This window comes from Malaclemys terrapin, chromosome 5, assembly GCF_027887155.1.
Source record: "Malaclemys terrapin pileata isolate rMalTer1 chromosome 5, rMalTer1.hap1, whole genome shotgun sequence".
Classification (NCBI taxonomy): domain Eukaryota; kingdom Metazoa; phylum Chordata; order Testudines; family Emydidae; genus Malaclemys; species Malaclemys terrapin.
This window is the reverse complement of record NC_071509.1, coordinates 116,228,943-116,249,265: the sequence shown is the minus strand read 5'-3', so window position 1 is coordinate 116,249,265 and position 20,323 is coordinate 116,228,943. Positions and strand designations below refer to the sequence as shown.

Below are 20,323 nucleotides of genomic sequence, written 5' to 3'. Positions count from 1 at the left end.
TCAGACATAAAAATACAAAGTGTCACAGCCCACTATTACTGAAAAATTGCTGACTTTCTCATTTTAACCATATAATTATAAAATAAATTAATTGGAATGTAAATATTGCACTTACATTTCAGTGATAGTATATAGAGCAGTATAAAACATGTAATTGTATGAAATTTTAGTTTGTACTGACTTCACTAGTGCTTTTTATGTAGCCTGTTTTAAACTAGATAAATATCTAGGGTGAGTTGCTGTACCCCCTGTAAGATCTCTGCGTACCCATTGGGTATGCATACCCCTGGTTGAGAATCAGGGATAGAGACGTGCATTTTTTGGAATGGCCTGAAATGAAACAACTTCTGGGTTGAGGAATGAGAAATGAGAGACACATACCATTTTGGTATGTCTTGGACTGTGTATCATTCACAATGAGTGTTAAACAAAAATGTCTATTTAGAGGTCTACAAATTATGGGCTTATAAAGTATCTCTAATGCTACTGACCAAATCTAGTTCCTCCACAGGTTGCAGTCTTAACCAGAAAATCCTCCCGCCACCGAAGCTGTAACGAGATTACACAGATTTTTGGAATGAGACAGTTTATATTCTTTGACATATAGTTATGTGATGCTGTATGTAGTTACCAACAGCTGCTATGGTCCACTGATGAGCACCTGTGTACTCTTCCATAGCTGATTTACAATAATTTCAAGTTCAGTTGAAATCAGTGGATTATCAAGACGTATCAGACATGTTTTATTAATCAGTTAGCTGCTTCCAAATGTAAGACAGAACAACACAGAGGGTAAAAACAAATTCATGTGAGGACAGAATACATTTTATTAGAAAGAGTAACAAAGTGCTTTCAATAAGACTTATTTCACACAAATATCTCCAGGAAACAACATTTTCCCCCTTATGGACAGTTTCAATGTGTCAATTTTCAGTATAAATGAGGTTCCATCAGCTTTGCTGTATGTGCACTTTCCTTACTGTACATAGTAATTAAAACATTTATGCATCTGATGGCTCTTTTGGAGACACAGTAATAGTTCTACAGAAATCTTAGTATCCACCCCAAAGACCAATAAGGATTACAAAGTTCGTTGTTTAATGTGAATTTGGATGATGTAATTCTTTTATACAATCATTGTATACATACATAAGACACATGTAATTAGAACTGGAGAGAGACTGACAGTCGCCTGTATTAACGTTAACGATTTTCAGCATGAGATTATACCCCTTGTATCCAAATAAAATTTACATTCACCCTTTATTTCTGGAATAGAGACTCTATTCTGCATTCTTTGCAAATCCAAAACTCCCAGTGACTTCAAACTGTAGTTGGGGTGTGGGGAAGAAGCAATGCAAAGGCTGCTCATACATTTTCTCACAATATTTGACACAATTTTACAATGCATTTTCTTTTGATACACATCTTTGTTCAGTTATGTTGCTCATTTAAAACCATTTTCAATATAATGGAACGTCTTCCCCAGTTCACTCTCTCTCTCAAAAAAAAGGGGGGGCAAACAAAAATGGGGCAGGGAAATGCTGTAACACATAGATATTAAAGGCAGACAATCCTGTATAAAATACTTTTATGTGGCAGACTATAAGTAATGAAGTAGGGGACATTACTGAAAGGTGCGGGGGGGAGGAGAGGTGTCCAAATGATAGATTTTTTTTTAGAAAAAGAAAAGATTTGTCCATCTCCATCTATTCCGTGTTAAATTTCAATAATAATAGAGGGGGCTTTTTTTTTTTTTTTTTAAGGGTCATAAAAATGCAGATATGAAGGACTTGTAGGGCAGGATATAGTCTCCTTCAAAAGAGGACAGACATAGCTGACACTCCTTTTGAACTAAAATCAAGTGTAAAGAATGTGAATGTGTGTTGCATGAATGTGTGTGGGAAGGAGAGCTGCTGGGATGATTATATGCATATTGTTTGTGATCATTAACACGCACAGACAAAAAATGATATGCTGGTAACTACATTGTCTTCCCTACTTCATTTCTGTACCTGTGACCAACCAGCCCCACTTTTGGCCGGCTATTCCTTAAGCTCCAAAACAATGGAAGGTTTCCTTTCACTTCAGGAAATCAGTGTATTCTGCATCACAACATATAGTCTGTGCGCACAGAATCTCAGCAACAGGGAATATCCTACAAGACATTGACCTTTTCCCTACGAGGCAAAAGAGTTTGGATGAAATGCTCTGAACAATAACTTGTATGGGAGGAAAAAGGCATGATGTAAAAAATAAGCAAATTTTGTAATACAGGCCATATATAGATACACACAAAACCACAACTACATATAAACAATACACAAACATACTATGTATATTATATTATTTTTAAAAGGATTTTTAAATGTTTATCCTTAGGCACTTGTGGGTTGAGAGTTCCCACCATTAAATTCAAATTATATTCATACTTAGCTTTTGGAAATCCAGATTTCCAGCAATGTTTGAGTAAAGCAGATCTATGAATATTTTATGATGTACAGTATTCCCATGTCATCAACATACTTCTTTTACTCATGTACAGACTGATACATTCTTTAACCTGGGCCCAGTCGACACACACTTACAGTTGAGCTTAACTTCCCACATGCAAACAGTCTTATTAATGCAGTGGGGCTACTTATAGAGGTAAACATATGCACAAAGTGTTGCAGGATTGGGGCCTTAGTGCTTAAAACCACAAATAGTAATTGATTTCAATGGTTGTAAAAGTTTACAAGGAATGGCTCCATAGGCCCTGCAACTGGATCAGTGTGTGCAGGGCATGGAATCCAACGTGACTCCATGTGGACATAATCTTCCTAAGGACCCAATTAACTAACGGATTGGAGCAATAGGGATTGTTTTCATTGAGGTCAATGGTCTTTGGATGAAGCCCATAGTTTGTAAATAACTAAAAACTACACATGGTTAAGGTTTGTCAATCCAAAAATGTTTGCAAAAACAAAAGTAAAGTAGTATTTCAAAAGCTTACATCTTAAATTGTAAACTGTTTTATTTAAATAAATGTAAATGAAAAAATGCAGAGGGAGAGAGTCAATTCTGTATTTAAAATAAAGACCGTGTTTTGAGAGGCGCTAAATTGTTAGCCTATTTAGTGAAGATTTTCTCTGGCCTTTCCTCTGCTCAGCACTTCTCAGGATTGGATCCTACATTACCAAAGTGGATTTTACAGATTTATTTTAAAACTCTATACAATATTATATCTTATTCTCTGATATTTCAGCTTACAACATGCTTCTCTAGATGGTATATTTCCAAATCAAACACCAAAAATTCCTGAGTAAGACTGCAGTTGAAATCTATCTATACTTATCTTACTTGCGTAATTGCTCATATCTTACATTAGGCCTGCGTCTGCTGTGCTTGTACAAGCAAAGCTTGCATCTAAGTTAGGATTGGGCAGTAAACCAGAATCAGCAAAGTTGACAGATCCACATTTAACACTAGTAATACAACCCTCCTGCATATGAGGTGTAGAGGGGCTGTGGTCAGTATTCAAGCACATTAGCTGGAATAGTAGTTGCAGAGGTGGGGATTTATATTTATTTGCGAAGTCCCCAAATTATTTCCTCTAAGATAACTGTTTTGATATTTAAAAAAGGCATTAATGGCCAGAGCCAAGCACACACAAGTAGATCTAGGCCTGGTCTACACTAGAAACTTTGCCAGCACAGCAAAGTCAGTTACAGGTGTGATTTTTTTCCTGACAATTATATATTGGCAAAAGCTTTAGGGTAGATACAATTATATTGGCAACAGTACTTTTTTGCCAGTATAAGCTAAGCTTACCGGAGGAGGATTTGCTGGTATAGTTATGTCGGTATAGCTAGACTGACAACCCTTTTCTAACATAGGCCTGGCATTACAGTCACAAACTAATGTGTGCACGCACACGTGCAAGCCAGTGGAGGAACACATTTTTAGTTAGTTACTTCAGATTTATGGGTCCAGCTTTCAAAAAGCTTACAGGAAAACAATGTAAAAATAACAGAACATAAATCTCATGGTTATGTGTACTCTTCAAAACAAAGAGAGGAATTTCCATTACACAAGAAAGTGTCATTTCAAAATATCAGCCACATCACAGAAGAGAGGCTGACTCCATTCAGATAGAGGTGTTTTTATACCACGTTTAATAAAAAAAGACAACCTAGGACTGAGCCCTCAAGGATGCAATGGCTCATGTACCCTCACTCACGGCTTGTCCACACCGAGTTAGTATTTGAAACGCTAGTGTGCAGTAGAGTCACACCCTGGCTTGCTGTGTACTAACTTACTGTGTGGACAAGCCCTTCAAAAGAGTAAGTTACTTTGGATAGTACCATTAGTAGGAGCATATCCTTTTCATTCCCTTTGGAGATGTGCTAGGACTGTTGACTTCCTTTAAAATGCATATGTAATTTTAGTCTGAATGTAGAGACCTCACAAATGTAATGTGTAGCATGATTTGGAAAATCGCAGCTTTTAATATGCCAGTGTTTGTTTAAACATATAAATCCATTGAAAGGTGACATGGTTGTAATAGGTTATCCAACAGGCCATTCACCATACTCTACTGTTGCACGTAAATAATGACAAGGCACAGAACAGCAACTAGTCCAAGAGCTTGCAAGCCAAGGAACCAAAGCATAACCCAGAAGAATATGATTATTACAGGTTCCACAATCCGTTCTCCAAAATACATCCTCGTGAAGCCTATGCTGATAAGGCTTTTGTTTAGTTCACCAAAGAGAGTCCCCATCTTTTTATAGTCATCTATAACAGGCTCCACACTGTGGCTTCTTTGTTCTTGCTGGACCTGCAGACAGAAAACAAAAGCAGGAAATAGTTTGGACGTGTGTGTGTATGTGTATATATATATATATATATATATGATACTATTATTACTGTCTCTTACAATTTACAAACATTTCAAGAATTAGAAAAAAAATCAAAATATACCAAAAAAATGTATGTAAAAAGGAACTCAAATTCAATACCTGATATGAGTTGCATAATTTAACATAGTCAATAGTGAATACAGTGGATTCATTGAAAAGTCATTGCCAGTAAGACTTTAGAACCACTGAACCTGCATGAATAATCTCTACTAGCAGACTACAAACCATTACGTATTTTGCACAAGACAAAGAAACTGAAGGGATTTTTATTATTGAAAGATGGCCAGGGAAGACAATGGGTGAGGCTAGCAACAGGGAAAGCTGAAATTCATCCTAGTGTGAAGACATGGTGCAAGAAGTTGTGGAAACCTCCCAGTATTTCTGGAGGTAGGGGTAGGCAGCAGAAGGGATTTAGGAAAATCACAGGTGGAGCAGTGGTACCAAGGAACCTTTGCACCATTAAAGGGTGTTCCACACTAACTCCAAATGGGACAGATTGGAGGGGGGCAACTGGATTTTCACTTATGCAAATCCAGTGGTACAAACACCACTGTACAAGAGCCACAGAGGGGCAGAAGACACCATTCTATCACATGGGTTAGAACAGCGGCTGCAGAGCAGGGACAGCTCCATGAAATTAATTGCGCAAAACCTAAATACTTGGGATTTGAGTGAAGAGGGGTGAATTTCATGTTCAATGAGCACACTTTCAAGATGATAAAGTAGCTCAGGGACATGCTTTTTCTGATGCTTCCATTAGTAGCAATCACAAGCTACTCATCAATATTTTAGTCAACAAATCAATATTTCCAACAACAGGCTGGTTGTAAACCCTAATTATAGTTATTAAGTGTTCACCATAAAGCAAAGTTTCTGGAAGAGGGAGTACTGTGTCAAGTCTGGATTTATATTCAAAAGCTAATTTCTAACTGCAGCTTCAATTATATCTAAGGGTAGAAGTCCTTCTATTTCCTGTGGTTACAGCAGATAGTAATTGGCTTCCTGATGGAGACTACCTGGATAACTGATAGTGGAATCTGGTCCCCATTACAGAATCTGATAACCTATCATTTAAAAATGCTGAATTCCCATTAGTATAAAGCACTGTACTCACGATAACAACAACAACAAAGACAATCCAACAGTCTAAGCACCTTTTCCCAAAGTAGGTATTAGGTCACATGTAGAACCTTCACACGGAATGAAAGTTTGGTTGTAAGAGTGCTATAGCAAAATTAGGAACAGAAATGAAGAGAGACCGAACATTTGTAACAGTCCATTGCAGTTCTACAGGTTCATGTGTGTAAAATTAATTTTTCCTACCTGCCAGTTCACAAAATTATTTGTTTTGAGCTTCCAGACTTTATCTCAGACAGAGACAGGCGGGGAAAACATACCCAGTGGTTAAATATTTTGTGTAGTTACTACGCAGGCTCACACAGTAGGCAGATTGTTGCCTAAGATTGGAACTCCGCTAACTGGACAAACTTATTAAAAGCCACCTGTGACATTGCAGTCTATATAGTTTAATAAAAATATGCTAATAAGTGAATATAATGTAACTGGAATATGCCTCATGCAAAAGGTCTCTTGTAAGGTATCATTACAAAGCTTATAATTTACTGAGTGTGATCATCCTATTTGTATAAATGTACCACTCTTGTATCTGAAACTAGAAATATGAAATACAACTCTGAGGGCCTATTGTAATTATGCAAAGTGTGGGCCATTAATGGTGGTTTGGAATCTTGATGACTCCCATTAACTAGGACCATTGTCTGCAGATGGCTGTGTTTTACCTCTAAGTCTTCCTGTATACCTGTGTGCTGGCAAGTGGGCAATGAAGTCTTGCAGTGACATGTGATCATGTCACCTGAACTGGAATCCATCTTTAATCTGGTGTCTTCCCATTGAGAAGGAGGGGGTGGGAACCCAGAGAGGGCCAAAGGATTCCCACCTTATGCAAAAGACATACAAAGGGGTGGAACAGAACAAAGAGAAAGGAGCCATCATGAAGAATCCCCTAGCTACCACCTGAGCTGGAACAAGAGCTGTACCAGGGAAAGAATTGTGCCCAGGCCTGGAAGGTGTCCAGTCTGAGGAAAAAAAACTTACTGAAGCATCACTGAGGATGAGATTATCTGTATTCAGTTTGATTAGACATAGATTTGCATGTTTTATTTTATTTTGCTTGGTACCTTACTTCATTCTGTCTGTTTACTACTTGGAACCACTTAAATCCTACTTTCTGTATTTAATAAAAATCACTTTTTACTTATTAATTAACTCAGAGTATGTATTAATACCTGGGGGGGGCAAACAACTGTGCATCTCTCTCTATCAGTGTTATAGAGGGCGAACAATTTATGAGTTTACCCTGTATAAGCTATATACAGGGTAAAACGGCTTTATTTGGGTTTAGACCCCATTGGGAGTTGGGCATCTGAGTGTTGAAGACAGGAACACTTCTGTTAGCTGCTTTCAGGTAAACCTGCAGCTTTGGGGCAAGTAATTCAGACTCTGGGTCTTTGTTGGAGCAGACAGGAGTGTATGGTTCAGCAAGACAGGGTGCTGGGGCCCCGAGCTGGCAGGGAAGGCAGGGGTAGAAATAGTCTTGGTACAACAGGTGGCAGCTCCCAGGGGGGTTCTGTGATCTAACCCGTCACACCACCCTCCTTTTTTCTCCTCGCCAAATTTCTCATACATGATTTTCAAGGGGCACAAAAACCACACCTGCTGACACTTTGGGTCTAATCCTGCTCCCAATGAAATCAGTATTAAATCTCCCAGTAACTTCAGGAGTGCAGGATCAGATTGCGGAATGTTTAAGCCTGAATCTCTTTTGTGTACAACCCTTAAGATTCCATAGGAAGGATGCTTGCCACATTGAGAGTCTGTTCTTGTCCCTTTCTGTCCTCTTGTGTAACAGAGGGAGTTGCCTAAAAGACAGATGTCACACTAATGTGCCAGCTAGTGTATTTATTGAGGGAAGGATATGTAGGGGGGAAAAGTGCAAAAAACTGATCTCGCTCTGTCATTCACACTCAGAGGCTTGCACTTAAGATCTATACTGCAGCTCCAGGGACCACAGTTAGCATGAATGGAACGACACCACATACGTGGCTGGAGATACTTTCCATGTGCAATGCTGATGCAGACAGAATACTTCTGGGAGTGCCTGTAGGAGCAACTCCTACACCTTCCTGGAGAAACAGCATCCTCTATCCCAACACTGGTCTTGGACAGCTGGCCAGCACAGAATGGGGTAGGGCCACATCCCATGGGGTTTGTCCAATACCACAAGCAATGCCTTCCCTGATACTTGCACTCCCTGATACGGGAGGGTAGCAGCCAAGATCCAGGCTACACCACGCTCAGTTGGCCTCTTGGACAAAGGCAAAAATCTTTAGCAAGATCCTTAAGTGAGTCATCACCTGATCAGGCCAACAGTTCTGAACTATCTTCAGTCTCCATGAGGAGGACAGAACAAATTTCGATAGCCCAGAGGAAACAACTGAAAACACTAAATAGTTGACCCCTGAATTTACTGACTTGAATTCTTCCCCATAACATAGATTAACACTATAGAGTACTGTAAGATTTTTGGTGGAGAGGCACATATCAAACTTAGTTCAGGACTGCCTGGAGTTTTACCTTTGTCTTACATGTCTTGTACATTTTTATCATCACATGAATTAGTCCCAGGCCATTGCTGGGAAAGCCTGGAGTCCTTGCCCCTCTCATATTATTTTACTCTGAAAAGTTGAAGGCAGCAAAAGCACATACATTTTATTACATCAGAACAATGAATAAATACAATAGTCTATTATTCTGTAATAGCCTAGATTGCAAAATTTAAAAAGTCTCTTCTAGAAAATTTTTTAAAATGAAAGGCATTTACTTCATTCCCTACTTCTTAAGAACTGATACAAACAATTTTGTATTCCTGAATCTCTAAGGTAAAATAGATATTGAAGCACGTTAAAACTAGAACAAAAGTCTTCATTGTATGGTATGTTTAATATGGCAGAATAAATTTCACCCAGTTTTCTGATACTTCATAATCTGCCACAGATATTACAGTAATTTTCAAAATGAGATTCTTAATCTAGAGGAAAGCTGCTAAAGCAGTTAGTATGTTAGTAATCTTTTCGTTGGACTGAAAAAAAATCTAATAAAGAGAAATAATGTAGGGCTCTCCTCAATAATTCAACATATTTCTAAACTAGTCTCTCTACTGATCTGAGTTAAAATTAAAATTTGAAACTGTGCTTCAAAGATTTCTGAGAAGAGCAATTTTGCTTCAGCAGGGTATCAAAAAACAAGTAAAACTGAAAACAGATTATCAGCCATAAAATATAGATGGCACATTTTTCTTCACAATGCTGCATAATCATTCCATGTTCTTGCCAAATACTTTCTTTAGCAGTGGAGCTACAGTTGGACTACTGTTAATATAAATCTCCAACAATTGGTTACGATACTTCAGACTGCTAAAGAAACATGACTAAATAAAGCTTAAATTTATTCACAAGTAGTCTTTGTTCAAAAATGAACTTTTAAACACTTAGCATTATCTGTCACTGTTTTAGACCCTTATTCACGATTGACTTCCATGAGACTATTTACACAGCTAAAGTTAGGCGTGTCTTTAAGTATCTTGCTGAATCAGGCCAGGCCTTTGTGAGTGCTGCCATACTATAACAAAGTTTTCTAAATAGAAAAAAAGTTACTCATCTTCTCGTAACTGTCGTTCTTCGAGAGGTGCTGTTCATGTCCATTCCAATAAGGTGTGCATGAGTGGCAGCCGGAAGATTTTCCCCCTAGCAGTATCCATCGGGTCGGTCTGGGCCCCACCAACCCCCCACTCCCTCAGTTCCTTCTTGCGGGCTACTCCGACAAAGGGCTAGGTGGGTGGGTATTGGAATGACATGAACACCACATCTGGAAGAACAACAGTTACGAGAAAGTCGGAGCTGTCCACTAACTGGAGCACTGCTCTACCGAAGGCCGCATCGTCTCTGGCCTGCTGGGTAATCACTTAATGCACGGTGAAAGTATGTGGAGGAACATGTCGCTGCTCCGCATATTTCCTGGGTTGGGACTTACGCCAGAAATGCGGCTAAAGAAGTTTGCGCCCTAGTGGAGTGCACTGTGAGCGGAGGGGCAGGCACCTCTGCCAGTTTATAGCATTCACAGATGCAGGACGTGATCAACGAGGAAATTTGTTGGGAGGAGACTGGAAGACCCTTCATCCTGTCTGCCATGGCCACAAACAGTTGAATGGACTTCCTAAACAGTTTAGTTCTTTAAATATAAAAGGTTAGCACTCTGCGGACATCCAATGAGCGAAACCTCTGCTCTCTGCCGCTCGAGTGCGGCTTAGGATAGAACATAGGGAGGAAAATGTCCTGGTTGATGTGAAACTGGGAGACAACCTTCAGGAGAAAAGCTGGATGTGGCTTGCGTTGAACCTTGTCCTTATAGAACACGGTGTAAGGGGGCTCTGATGTTAGGGCCGTAAGCTCATATACCCTCCTGGCTGAGGTTATCGCTACCAGAAATGTCACCTTGTATGATGGCTAGAGCAGGGAACACGTCGCCAGCGGTTCAAAGGGCAGACCCATCAATTTGGAAAGGACCAGATTGAGGTCCCAGGTTGGGGTCAGTTGCCAGACGTGCGGATACAGCCTGCCAAGACCTTTCAGGAAACGGCTGACCATAGGAGTTGGCAAACACCGACCGGCCCTCTGAACCTGGATGGAAGGCAGAGATGGCGGCCAAGTGAACCCTTATTGATGATATGGGCAAAGATATGTTTGAGATGGAGAAAGTAGTCCATCGTCTGAGCCTGGCGTGTTGCACCACGTAGGTACAAGAGTGGTGTAGAGGTGAGCATCGGGGACGAGTGATGCTGCGCCGAACAGACTGAGAATCTCTTCCATTTGGCAAGGTAGGTAGCCCTGGTGGAGGGTTTCCTATTGCCAAGGAGGACTTGTCTAACTGGGACCGAGCAGGAGAGCTCTGTGGGGTTCAGCCATGGAGTTTCCACGCTGGGAGGAGCAACAACTCGAGGTTCAGGTGCTGGAGACGGCTGTGATCCTGAGTTATTAAGTCCGGGAGGAGCGGCAAGGTAACTGGGGCTTCCATGGACATTTCCAGGAGAGATGTGTACTAGTGTTGGCGGGGCCAGGCTGGAGCTATCAATAAAATTGAAGCCTCTTCCCTCCGTATCTTGAGGAGCACCTTGTGAATGAGAGGGATGGGCGGGAACTCGTACAGGAGACGGTCTCCCTATGGAAGGAGGAAAGTGTCCACGATACAGCCCGGGCTGTGATTCAGGAAGGAGCAAAACTGTTGGCACTTCCTGTTGTGTCATGGGGCGAACAGGCCCATCTGGGGAAAGCCCCACCGTTGGAAGATGGAGTTCGCAATGTCTGGGCATAGGGACCACTCGTGGCCGTGAAAAGACCTGCTGAGACAGTCTGCCAACTCATTCTATACTCCTGGGAGGTACGACGCTTGCAGGAGTATTGAATGAGCTACACAAAGGTCCCACAGCATGAGGGCTTCCCGGCACAGGGAAGAGGAGTGTGCACCCGTTTGTTGATATAGAACATCGCCGTGGTGTTGTCTATCATGACTGATACACATAGAATCATAGAATGTTAAGGTTGGAACAGACCTCAGGAGGTCTTCTAGTCCAATCCCCTGCTCAAACCAGCAACTAAATCATCTCAGCCAGGGCTTTGTCAAGATGGGCCTTAAAAACCTCTAAGGATGGAGATTCCATTACCTCCCTAGGTAACCCATTCCAGTGCTTCACCACTCTCCTAGTGAAACAGTGTTTCCTAATATCCAACCTAGACCTCCCCCACTGCAACTTGAGACCATTGCTTCTTGTTCTGTCATCTGCCACCACCGAGAACAGCCTAGGCTCCATCCTCTTTGGAACCCCCCCCCGCCCCCCGTTTCAGGAAGTTGAAGCTGCTATCAAATCCCCTCTCACTCTTTTCTTCTGCAGACTACATAACCCAAGTTCCCTCAGCCTCTCCTCGTAAGTCATGTGCCCCAGCCCCCTAACTGTTTTCATTGCCCTCTGCTGGACTCTCTCCAATTTGTCCACATTCCTTCTGTAGTGGAGGGACCAAAACTAGATACAATACTCCAGGTGTGGCCTCACCAGTGCCAAATAGAGGGGAATAATCACTTCCCTCGATCTGCTGGTAATGCTTGACATCTCCTTGTCAAGTGGGTTCGGAAAGTCTGGCATACTAGGCGCACCGCTCTCAGCTCTCTGAAATAGATGTGGAGAGCGAGTTCCGCCTGAGACCAGAGGCCTTGTGTCCTGAGGTCTCTCAGATGTGCTCCTCATCCCAAGGCTGATGCATCTGTCACTAGCAAGATGGGACAGCTGAGGACCAGTGAAGGGACCCCTGCACACACTAGTGGTCCAGCCACCACTGAAGGGAGTCGAGGACCAGGCAAAGCAGAGTCACGACCCTGTACAAACTGTCCTGAGCAAGCCAATACACTGAGGCTAGCCACGATTGGAGAGGCCAGAGTCTGAGCCTGGCGTGTTGCACCACATAGGTACAAGAGGCCACGTGTCCTAGAAGTTACAGGCAATTCCTTGCTATCGTAGTGGGAAACTGCCTGAGACTTTGAATGATGTTGCCCAGGGCCCGAAATTTCACTTCCGGGAGGTATGCCCTGGCGTGGGTCGAGTCCAGCACCGCCCCTATGAACTCTATCCACTGAACAGGGGACAGAGTCAATTTCCCTATGTTCAGGTTAAGGCCCAGTTCATCAAACATTGATTTATGAAGTCGACTTGTGCCTCCACTTTAGTCCTGGAGTGGCCCTTGATCAGCCAGTCATCGAGGTACGGGAACACCTGTACCTGGCATCTGTGTAGGAAGGTCATCACGATTGTTATGCACTTGGTAAATACACAAGGCACCACTGACAGACTGAACCGGAGGACTGTGAACTGGTAGTGTTTGTTGCTTACCACACACCTGAGATACCTTCTGTGGGATGGTGTAATTGCTATATGAAAGTATGCGTCCTTCAAGTCGAGGGCAGCCTACCAGTCCCCTGGATCCAAGGAAGGGATGATGGAGGCCAAAGAGACCATGCGGAACTTCAATTTCCTCATGAACTTGTTGAGCTCTCACAGGTCTAGGATGGGCCTTTGGTATTAGGAAATACCGGGAACAGAAGCCCTTGATCTCCTGATGAACCTCTTCAACTGTTCCTAGTGATAGGAGCAAGTGCACCTCCTGTATGAAGAGTTGCTCGTGAGAAGAGTCCCTGAAGAGGGACGGGGAAGGTGGGTGGAAGGGCAGAGAACTGGAGGGAGTATCTCCTTTCTACCGTGCAGAGCACCCAGCAGTCTGATGTGAAGGATAAAGGAGTTTGAGGCGCAAGTGGTGTTCTCGTCCATCCTCCCTGTGCAAGGAAAAGGCCGGGGTAGAGACCGTCGAATCGTGGAAGTCAACGAATAGCTACGCAGGTGGTGTCGGAGAGAAGGCTTTGGATTCTTCGACAATGGGATGGTATTCCAAGAAGGAGGATTGCTAGGCAAAGACGGGCTCCACCTAACGAAGAGAGGGAAGAGCATTTTCGCCAGCAGGCTGGCTAACCTAGTGAGGAGGGCTTTAAACTAGGTTCACCGGGGGAAGGAGACCAAAGCCCTGAGGTAAGTGGGGAAATGGGATCCTGGGAGGAAGCACAAGCAGGAGAGCGCAAGAGGGGAGGACTCCTGTCTCATGCTGAGAAAAAGGGACGATCGATGAGTTATCTTAAGTGCCTATACACAAATGCAAGAAGCCTGGGAAACAAGCAGGGAGAACTGGAAGTCCTGGCACAGTCAGGGAACTATGATGTGATTGGAATAACAGAGACTTGGTGGGATAACTCACATGACTGGAGTACTGTTATGGAAGGATATAAACTGTTCAGGAAGGACAGGCAGGGCAGAAAAGGTGGGGGAGTTGCTTTGTATGTAAGAGAGGAGTATGACTGCTCAGAGCTCCGGTATGAAACTGCAGAAAAACCTGAGAGTCTCTGGATAAAGTTGAGAAGTGTGAGCAACAAGGGTGATGTCGTGGTTGGAGTCTGCTATAGACCACCAGACCAGGGGGATGAGGTGGACGAGGCTTTCTTCTGGCAACTAGTAGAAGTTGCTAGATCGCAGGCCCTGGTTCTCATGGGAGACTTTAATCACCCCGATATCTGCTGGGAGAGCAATACAGCGGTTCACAGACAATCCAGGAAATTTTTGAAACGTGTAGGGGACAATTTCCTGGTGCAAGTGCTGGAGGAACCAACTAGGGGCAGAGCTTTTCTTGACCTGCTACTCACAAACAGGGAAGAATTAGTAGGGGAAGCAAAAGTGGATGGGAACCTGGGAGGCAGTGACCATGAGATGGTCGAGTTCAGGATCCTGACACAAGGAAGAAAGGAGAGCACCTCAGTCCCTGGAAAAATCATGGAGCAGGTCCTCAAGGAATCAATTATGAAACATTTAGAGGAGAGGAAAGTGATCAGGGACAGTCAGCATGGATTCACGAAGGGGAAGTCGTGCCTGACTAACCTAATTGCCTTCTATGATGAGATAACTGGCTCTGTGGATGAGGGGAAAACAGTGATCGTTCCCCTTTATTCGACATTGGTGAGGCCTCATCTGGAATACTGTGTTCAATTTTGGTCCCCACACTACAAGAAGGATGTGGAAAAACTGGAAAGAGTCCAGCGGAGGGCAACAAAAATGATTAAGGGTCTGGAGCACATGACTTATGAGGAGAGGCTGAGGGAACTGGGATTGTTTAGTCTCCAGAAGAGAACGATGAGGGGGGATTTGATAGCGGCCTTCAACTACCTGCAGGGGGGTTCCAAAGAGGATGGAGCTCGGCTGTTCTCAGTGGTGGCAGATGACAGAACAAGGAGCAATGGTCTCAAGTTGCAGTGGGGGAGGTCCAGGTTGGATATCAGGAAAAACTATTTCACTAGGAGGGTGGTGAAACACTGGAATGCGTTACCTAGGGAGGTGGTGGAGTCTCCTTCCTTGGAGGTTTTTAAGGCCCGGCTTGACAAAGCCCTGGCTGGGATGATTTAGCTGGGAATTGGTCCTGCTTTGAGCAGGGGGTTGGACTAGATGACCTCTTGAGGTCCCTTCCAACTCTGATATTCTATGATTCTATGATATGGGCCCACACAGGGTAGAAAAGGAGATTGTAGGGGTAAGGCGGGTTGGATCCAGTCCAAGTTCTGGTGCGCCGTTCTCATCTGCACCTTCAAAAGGCCTGCTTCTGGCCAGATGAAGGTTCAGATGGGCCAGAGCCCTGGCCCGAGGATGGGTGCAGCCTCTTCCCGCTGCTCCTGTTTCTCCTTCTTGAGCCGTCCTGCCGGTTCTGCGGTTGGTAGAACCGCGGAGGAGGTTACAGCCTAAAACGTCTCCACTGCATGGCAGAGGTGTGGAGGCCCAGCGATTTGAAGGTGGCTCTTGAGTCTTTTAGGCTATGTAGACTTTTATCCGTCTTTTTGGAAAACGGAGTCACATCCTCAAAGGGGAGATCCTGAATGGTCTGCTGGACCTTGTTTGGTAGACCTGATATTTGGAGCCAGGAGCTCCTTCTCACGGCAATCCCGGTAGACATCACCCGAGTGGCCGCATCAGCCCTGTCCAGAGGGGCCTGCAATGAAGCTCGGGAAATGAGCTTGCCCTCCTCCACCAGGGCCGAGAATTCAGCATGGGAGTCCTGCGGCAGCAGCTGTGCAAACTGTGCCGTTGCCCCGCATGTATTGTAGCATATGACCAACTTGTGTTGGTTAGCAGTGTCCACGACCAAGGAATCTGGTGAAGGATGGGTATACAAGTGCTCGTAAGCCCCTGGATGGCACAAAATAGCATCTTTCATGGTGCTTAGGCGTAGGGGGCAACGAAGCCGGGGTCTGCCATGAGGTTTTTGTGGTGTCGGCAATGGTCTTTATGAGGGATAGGGCAATATGTGCCTGTGCGGAGGGGGCGAGGATATCCACCATTGGATCTGCATCCTCCACTACCTTCTCCGCCTGAATGCCCAGGCCCTGGGCAACCCTCCTCAGCAACTGCTGTAGGACCCTGTTGTCCTCCAGGGCCGGGGCTACCAAAGTACCCACCAGCGCTTCATCTGGAGAGGAGGAGGAAGAGACCCCCGCAAGGAGTGGTTGTGCTCTTCCCTCCACACCCAAAGGGGTCCCGCAGTGCTTGGGGATCCTGGGCTAGAGCTGACAAGAACGGTGTCATGGCCCTTGGTGCCGGAGCTGTATACCTTGGTGCCGAGGCCACCAGTGCCGAAGTTGTCGAAGCCAGAACCGATGGTGTTGGCGTTGTCGGTGCCAAGGACATCAGTGCTGATACCGCTGGAGCTGGCGTAGCCGACACCAGTGCTGCAGGGGTTGGGTTGGTGGCGTTAGGGAGTGATGGAGCTACCCCCGATCCTGCTGATGCCGACAGTGCCAGAGGTGGTAGGATAGTGGCTGAGGCCACCGCTGCCACCCTGGAATGCGACCGTTGTCTCCACCCTTGGCCTTGGTGAAAGGCCCAAGGAGTCCAAAAGGGCCACTGTGCCACTGCATGGGCCACGGTGCTGGGTTAGGGTTCTGGTCTCATGATGATTTCTGGTCCTACCAGATCAATAGGAGTCCAACTCCAAGGTCTCAGAAAAGGAGGACCACGGAGGAGCGGTACTGCGAGGTGCTGAGGGTCTGCGCTGACAGCTCAGGGACCGACGAGGCTGCTGGCCCTGTTCTGGCTCCAGGGAGTGGTGCACCAGGTATGGAGACTGACGGGCCATCATTGTGGGCTTTCCCCTTGACGGTGCCAGGGAAGCAACCAGTGCCAGCAACCTCTCCCATCTAGGCGGGGAGAAAGGTGCCATGAGCTGGGGCAGGTCCCTGCTGTGTCAAACGCCTCCGGGGTTAACGGAAGGTGTAGTTGTCACCTCGGAGAGTGAGAAGGGTCCGGACTCGACCGTGCTTCAACGGGGGCAGGAGTCAATGCAACTGTCTCTGGCAGTGAGGCTGAAGTAGTGTGGCCTGGCTCGGGTCTCACAATGGCCAGCTTGCTGGGTCTAGCCGGGGGGAAATGACCCCTCTCTGGCCTCCTCTTCTTCTGCAGCACCGGTGATTGAGACCGGTGTCTACCTGCAGCATGTGTGCCTCAAGTGGAGCCATGATGGTGCTGAGAGTCCTTGTCTTTACTCGGCACCAATCGGTGCTGGGGTACTGCATACCAAGGAGGAGGTACTTGACGCTGCGTCTGCTGACCCGGGGTCGACTGGGGCTGGAGTGCCGCTTCCATTAGTAGGAGGTTCAGGAGTTGCTATCTTTCGGTGTCCCGGGACGAAATCTACAGCAATCCTTTTGATGGCTCTCCCCTAAACACTTCAAATGCGAAGTGTGAGGATCGCTTCTGGGCATACAATTGCCGCAGACCTCACAGGCTTTGAAGCCCCGGGATAGCGCTGGAGGGGAAACCCCCCCAAAGGAAACTTAAGAACTAAGTAAAGTACCTGCTAACTACTTAACACTAGCTACAGAACTAATGAGAATTATATACAGACTGTCAAATGCAAGACAAGAGCAAGGGGAAGTTCCAGCTATCCGTCACTGGCGGTAAGAAGGAACTGAGGGGGTGGCAAGTCGATAGGGCCTTATATTGAGTGCCATGATAGCACCACTCAAGGGGGCGCCCAGACCAACCTGATAGATACTGTTAGGGGAAAATCTTCCGGCTGCCGTGCGCATGCGCATGCGCACGCACCTGATTGGAATTGACATGAACAAGCTCTCGAAGAAGAATATTGGATCATGTCCACTATGACTGCAAGGATCAACTTTCCCATTTGAAAACACTGGAAATTATAGTTTCAAAATCGCTGCTAGATAAATTAACTTTTCTTTAAATAAGAAATTAAACAAGCCGTTCAGTTGTTACACAACTCAACCAATAATATCTGTAAAAAAAATTTGGCCCCCATTTGGCGCATCTAAAGACAGAGCCTGTGTTCACGCTTTACTGTCTCCATGGCATGCTTTCCTCATCCCCTGAGCTCATGAATGCCCCAGTGAGCATTGCTAATTGTTACTTGTCAAAATCCACAAGGAAAGCTGCACAAGTTGCAGTAACTTGTTCCAGCTTCCCCAACTGTTTAAAATGCAACCCTGTGAGGACTGAAGAACAGCATGGGGCAAATACAGTTGGGTGAGCTCCTAACAGCATGGTTTCTGCAGCAGTCATGCAGTTTAGAGGCTACAAGTAAACTGAGAGGGCTGGGCAGCATGCAAATACAAGGAGTCTGTGCCTTCTGTAGATCTTAGGAAAATCAGGTAAGTGGGGAGAGAGATGGAACCCTTTCTTCTCTTCCCCTTTCACTGACAGAAAAATGAAAATGAAACTTCGTGAGTTGAAACTTGCCAAGTTTACGCACATACAGTGCTGTTCCTGCATAAGGGAGAATGGGACCCTCCTATTTTTTCTAAACATACAACAGCTTAGATTTTTGGTCACCCATATTTTCCAATGGGAAAGCTGGCTTCTGCAGTATTCTTCATCGAATTGTCAACATGGATTGATGATACTCTTTACTGTATTTACAAATAACCTTTTAAAATGATTTGTAGTAAATCTACATAACTAAATGTAATAATTAACATTTATTTTACTGTATATTACACAGGCATATTCCTTGGTGTACAGGATTTCCTCTCTAAGGAACAAAATATTCTATCATGTCTATCATGTTAATATTGTATCATGTCTATTATAGCAATCTGTTGCCTTATTTTCCTCTGTGCCTCCTTGCCCTGTGTTCCTTAATATCTACCAGTTGATAACTTCATCACTCAGTTTCATTCTGTTTCTCAAATGATTAATATTTCAAATTTTGTTTAGCTCTTCAAAAATCTTGGGCTTTGCCAATGCAAATTTCCTTTTGTTCTTTATAATGAGCCTGTCATTTGAACATTTATTGCCAGGTTTGTGTACATATACTGAAAAGTAAGATTGCCTTCACATGTTTATTGTGTCAACCAGAGAGGCTCCTGTTAACCTTTCTTTGTATATTCATCATGTTCCTATTTAGTTTTTTGTCTATGGAAACACTTCTGCCTTCATATTTTTAAATGACACCACTCTTAACTCTCGACTACCAATATTACAAGAGAGAATTAAACAAATTTGCACACTCTAAAACTCCCCCACCTCAAGTAAGGCAAGGATGTTCAGTAGCGATAAGCTAAAATCCCATGCCCATTGCCTCACTCACAACTGAGGAATACATTTTTCTGAACTGATAAGAGGTTTAAAGGGTGGACCTACAACAAGGTTTGTTTATTTCATTCTTTCAAAGAAATTATTCCACTCCCCTCCATCTTCAGATATTAAGTGTCCTCTCCAACGTTACCCCAATATTAATCCTTCGGACAGATGTTCAGATAAAAATTAATTAACCATGGTTACCCCTTTCTCAGCTGGAATTCCTCAATAATTAAGCCTCTTGTGGATAAATGCATATAATGATCAATTCTGCCAGTTATTTGAGAAGAGTTCAAATATCTTTAAAATTGTGACCAAAATAATAATCTCAGGCTAATACTATATTAGCTTTATGCAAATAACAGATTTTTTTAACCAATTATTATTACATGTTTCTTAGGGCTGAATTACACACAAACTTGCACCTAAATAACTAAATCAGTTTTAATTCACACCTTTTATCATTTAAGTGAGTCTGTATATGGACACTCTTAAATGTGCTTAATTGAAAAAACCCACTTTGATTCCAAAATGCAAGTGCCAACACACACAGTTTTGCACCAAAACAACAAATTAAAACTAATGTAGTTATTTCTATTAACCAGTGGCAAGTGTGTGTGTGTATGTATATTTTATATTTCAAAATCCTAAACTAAAGCAATTTAAGAGCTCATCCTCAAAACATTTAAACGTTACTGGCTATGGAGCAAAAGTAAAGGAATTACCAATATCTGACTGACCATTTCCCAAAAAACAATTCTCGGTTTCTACCTAGGAAGGTCGCTTGTAAATATACATCCATGTTCAGCACAGTGCAGAGATGACATGATATTTTAAAAACAAACATAAAATTCTAGGATCTTCAATACTCTTGCTTCCTTAGGACACTGGATTTATTTTATTTTTTTTTAAAAACACAGACTTTTATTTGCCCAAAGAATGCCAATAATTTTATTCAACGTTAAAAAAGGAAAATCTTCCAGGAATAGGAAAGGGCAGCAATATTAATCTATTAACTGGCATTATTATTTTAACCGCTTCCACCATTCTCTGCCATGACAAATAATTCCATTGCTGTTTTCCTTATGACTTTATAGCGATCATTCTCCATTTT

The 20,323-nt window shown here is 43.7% G+C and overlaps 1 protein-coding gene across 1 annotated transcript in view; it reads right to left on the bottom strand.

Annotated features, from left to right (window-relative positions):
- Positions 1–809: 809 nt before the first annotated feature.
- FAM241A (family with sequence similarity 241 member A) overlaps positions 810–20,323 on the bottom strand; it is a 34,366-nt gene continuing 14,852 nt past the window's right edge. Inside the window, exon 2 of the mRNA XM_054029578.1 lies at positions 810–4,822. Coding sequence (XP_053885553.1) covers positions 4,577–4,822 — 246 coding nt within the window. The 3' untranslated portion in view covers positions 810–4,576. The remainder of the gene's footprint in view (positions 4,823–20,323) is intronic.